Source organism: Erinaceus europaeus, chromosome 9 (genome assembly GCF_950295315.1).
Source record: "Erinaceus europaeus chromosome 9, mEriEur2.1, whole genome shotgun sequence".
NCBI classification, from domain to species: domain Eukaryota; kingdom Metazoa; phylum Chordata; class Mammalia; order Eulipotyphla; family Erinaceidae; genus Erinaceus; species Erinaceus europaeus.
Window position 1 is genome coordinate 125,838,678 of NC_080170.1, and position 4,319 is coordinate 125,842,996.

At 64.3% G+C, this 4,319-nt stretch overlaps 1 protein-coding gene across 1 annotated transcript; it reads left to right on the top strand.

The window, feature by feature from the left end:
- Nucleotides 1-977: 977 nt before the first annotated feature.
- Nucleotides 978-3,855, top strand: CRYAA (crystallin alpha A). The gene is made up of 3 exons (XM_007538200.3): nucleotides 978-1,502; nucleotides 2,837-2,959; nucleotides 3,332-3,855. Exons 1-3 carry the CDS (start codon nucleotides 1,194-1,196, stop codon nucleotides 3,539-3,541), a joined length of 642 nt encoding a protein of 213 aa, XP_007538262.2. The 5' UTR covers nucleotides 978-1,193; the 3' UTR covers nucleotides 3,542-3,855.
- Nucleotides 3,856-4,319: the final 464 nt, after the last annotated feature.

The following is a 4,319-nucleotide window of genomic DNA, read 5'->3' on the forward strand; positions in this document are numbered from 1 at the left end:
GCACCGCCGTGTGAGGGGAGGGGAGGCAGCGGCTCGGCCCTACTGGGGGCTCCCTGTGCTGCCAGGACTCGAACCCAGGCCTTTGCACTGTGCGCTCTGCTGGGTGTCTTCCTCTGTGTGTCTCTCTCCTCTATCTCCCCTTCCCTTTTGATTTCTGGCTGTCTCTATACAATAGAGACACAGATAATAAAGAATTAAAAAAATATTTGTTGATTCCCCTTTGTTGCCCTTGTTGTTTTATTGTTGTAGTTATTATTGCTGTTGTTATTGATGTTGTTGTTGGACAGGACAGAGAGAAATGGAGAGAGGAGGGGAAGACAGAGAGGGGGAGAGACAGACAGACACCTGCAGATCTGCTTCACCGCCTGGGAAGCGACTCCCCTGCGGGTGGGGAGCCGGGGGCTCGAACCGGGATCCTTACGCCGGTCCCTCGAACCGGGATCCTTACGCCGGTCCCTGTGCTTTGCGCCACCTGCGCTTAACACACTGCGCTACCGCCCGACTCCCTAATAAAGAAAATTTAAAAAAGAACTCTGGTGGTGATCTTTGGAGGGTGGGAGGGTGGAGGCAGAGCTGTGGAACTAGGCCCTGTCATCTCACAACCCTGTGACGGACACGAATAAAAACAGGACAAGATCAACAGAAAGCTGTGAGCCGGGCTGTCCCAGACCCGTGGCAGGTCCCCTTGGGGCTGTGCTGCGTGGCCGCTGGGCTGGGTCGCCAGGGCCTGCCGGTGACAGTGCTGCTGGGAACCGTGGCTCCAGGAGCCGGCTTTGGCACCAACAGAAGAAGACAGGAGGGAGGATGCCCAGGAGCCGCACAGCCCCTCGCCCAGGCGCTCCACACCCCAAGTGGCACCTTCTCCTTCTTCCCACTGTGCTCTGCTTTCCTCTAGACTTTGCAAGGAGACTCGGGCCCCGTGTGATCCGGGATGGGGGAGCGACAGAGAGCCGTCAGGGGAGGTCTGGCCTCAGTTTCCCCCCAGGCAGGGACACTGACATTCAGAAGGCAGCCCCACCCAGAATCGGGCATGGGGGGGCTCCACTGCCCCTGGGAGATGCTGGGGGGCTGAGAGAGGCTCTTGGGGGCACCCCACGAGCTCCCGGCTCCGGGCCAGTCCAGGCCCCGGGCTCAGGCGGCCCAGCCCCCCTTCCTGCTGACCCAGCAGCAGCAGCAGCTTGGATTCCAGAGAAATGTCCCTGATGCCTCCACTCTGTGGGGCTATAAAGGCAGCCGGGTGCCCCAGCTCCACACTGCGCTCAACCCCCAGAGGCCGTGCCCGCCTGCCCACCGCCGCCGCCGCCACCGCCGCCATGGACATGACCATCCAGCACCCCTGGTTCAAGCGCGCCCTGGGACCCTTCTACCCCAGCCGGCTGCTGGACCAGTTCTTCGGGGAGGGGCTGTTTGAATACGACCTGCTGCCCTTCCTGTCATCCACCATCAGCCCCTACTACCGCCAGTCGCTCTTCCGCACCGTCCTGGACTCCGGCATCTCGGAGGTAAGTGTCTGGCCGCCTCCCGCAGGGGCCCCCGGGCCAGGGGCAACCGCCCACCGCTGTCTTTTCCTCCATCAGCTCATGGCTCACATGTGGCTTGTAATGCAGCAGCCACATGCTACAGGGCCCAAGAACAACCCGGCTCAGGCAAGTGCAGCGGGCATGGGCCCCCAGCCCCTCCACCACGGACGGCTCCTCTGGGGCTCCCCTGCGCCCTGCCCCAGGGTCCCCGCTGGAGGGGCTGGCGAGAGCTGCAGGGGCCTGGTGCTTAGAGGGATGTCCATGGGAGCAGGCTGCAGAGAGGACCTGGGCTCACGGGCAGGACCGGCAGGCCACGGCTGCCCACGGAGAGGGGGTGCCAGGGGTGGCCTAACCCCGGGAAGCAGCTAGGCAACCAGCGGAGCCTAAGCAGCCAGCAAGCCAGCCCCTAACCAGCTAGTTGATCCCTTAAACAGACAGCCCCGACCCAGCCAGTCAACCCTTAACCAGATAGCCCCTAACCAGCCAGCCACCTCCTAACCAGATAGCCCCTAACCAGCCAGCCACCCCCTAACCAGGCAGCCTCTAACCAGCCAGACAGCCTCCTACCCAGCCAGTCAATCCCTTAACCAGAAAGCCCCTAAACAGCCAGTCAGCCCCTAACCAGCTGGGTGATCACTTAACCAGACATCCCTAACCAGCCAGACAGCCCCTAACCAGCTAGATAACCCCTAAGCCAGACAGCCCTTAACCAGACAGTCAATCCTTTAACCAGATAACCAACCCCCTAAATATCAGTAAGCCCCTAACTAGACAGTCAGCCACCAACTAGCCAGTCAATCCCTAGTCAACTAACTCCAACAACTAGCCAACCTCTAACCAGCAAGCCAACCCTAAACTACCTAACTCCTAACCAGTCACCCAACCACTAACCTGCTCACCAGCCCTTAACCCCCCCCCCCACAAGCAGCTAGTTGGCCGACTCCCAGCAAGACAGAGGCCTCCAGCCAGTCCCCAAGCAGCCACCCACCTGAAACTAGTTCCCCAGCAGGCAGTCCTCCTAGAGCAAGCCCCCCACATGTCACCCGCCCTGTCACGCCTGCCCCCAGCAGCCCCCGTAGTGGACAGTCCGTTCTTCTCAGAGCCGTCACCACCCGGCCCACCAGTCCATAGCCCCCCCCCCCCACGGCCAGGCGCCCCCGTACCCAGGGACCCCCACCAGGCCTACCCACCACCCTCACAGCAGACCGAGGCCAGCCGTCACTGTCACCTGGGGCTCTGGACACTGCAGAGGCGGGGTGGGGGCCGGGGTTCCCGCCGCAGCTTGGCCCCAGGACCCACGGGCACCTGGCTTCCAGGTGCGGTCTGACCGGGACAAGTTTGTCATCTTCCTGGACGTGAAGCACTTCTCCCCCGAGGACCTCACGGTCAAGGTGCTGGAAGACTTCGTGGAGATTCACGGCAAGCACAGTGAGAGGCAGGTCGGTGCGTGGGTGCGGGCTCCGTGGGGCTCGGCGCGGGGACCCCACACCTGCCCTCTCCTGTGCCAGCCCCTCTCGGCTCCCCGGGCAGCTGGCAGGAGGGCCGGAGCCCCAGCTCAGACCAGAGAGGGGCTGCTGGCCTCAGGGGCGGTATGGAGACAGTCTGGACAGGCGGGACCCCGGGGAGCCTCCCTCGGCTGGTTGCAGACCCCAAGTCCAAATGCCTGGGGGTAAACTGAGCCCCCCAAAGTGCAGGCCACCCAGGAACCCCAGTGAAGTTAGCGGCCAGGCTGCGCAGGGAGGATGGGGGAGCCCCACCTGGATGGGGGGTGCGGGAGGCGCTCCCCTGAGTCTCCCCTGAGTCTCCCCCAGGACGACCACGGCTACATCTCACGGGAGTTCCACCGCCGCTACCGCCTGCCGCCCAGCGTGGACCAGGCGGCACTGTCCTGCTCGCTGTCCGCCGACGGCATGTTGACCTTCTCGGGGCCCAAGGTGGCCTCGGGCTTGGACGCGGGGCCCAGCGAGCGGGCCATCCCCGTATCCCGCGAGGAGAAGCCCAGCTCGGCGCCCTCCTCCTAGGCCGCCCGCCCTCTGCCTGGCTGCCCGTCCCCCTCCTCCTCATCTCCCTCCTCCTCCCCCTCCACCCAGGGGAGCCTGCCCGGGGGTGACCTAGAGGCCCCTGCTGGGGCCAGGGGTGCGGGCGTGACAGGGCATCTCTCTCTCCACCTTGGGGACGCCCCTGCACTGCTCCCCAGAGCCGGGGGAGGGCCCCACCTGGACCCTGGGCCTGGGGGCCGCTCCCCTCTGGCCCTCCTCCCCACACCCCCTATCTTCCCCTTCCGGGGGCCTCGTGCCCCAAGAGCACAGCCGGTGGCAGCTAATAAAGCCAGGGACACAAGCAAACTGTCCAGTGTCCGTGTGTCCTTGGGGGGGGACACGGGGGAGGGTCTGCACGCCCGTCCGCTCCTGCTTGGTGCCAGTGTGTGATCCTGGGTGCCACCCTGATACCCAGAAGACAGGGTCTGGTTCTGGCTCCTGGGCTGTGAGGGGTGGTGGTGGGGGAGGGCGGAGAAGGTCATGGGGCAGCCCCGGGGGTGACACCCAGGGGACAAGGACACCACCCGACAGGGAGGCAGGGGGAGATGGGGAGACAGGGGGAGACAGGGGGAGACAGGGAGACAGGGAGAGACAGGGGGAGACAGGGAGAGACAGGGAGACAGGGAGACAGGGAGAGACAGGGAGAGACAGGGGGAGACAGGGATACAGGGAGAGACAGGGGGAGACAGGGAGAGACAGGGAGACAGGGAGAGACAGGGAGAGACAGGGAGACAGAGAGAGACAGAGAGACAGGGAGAGA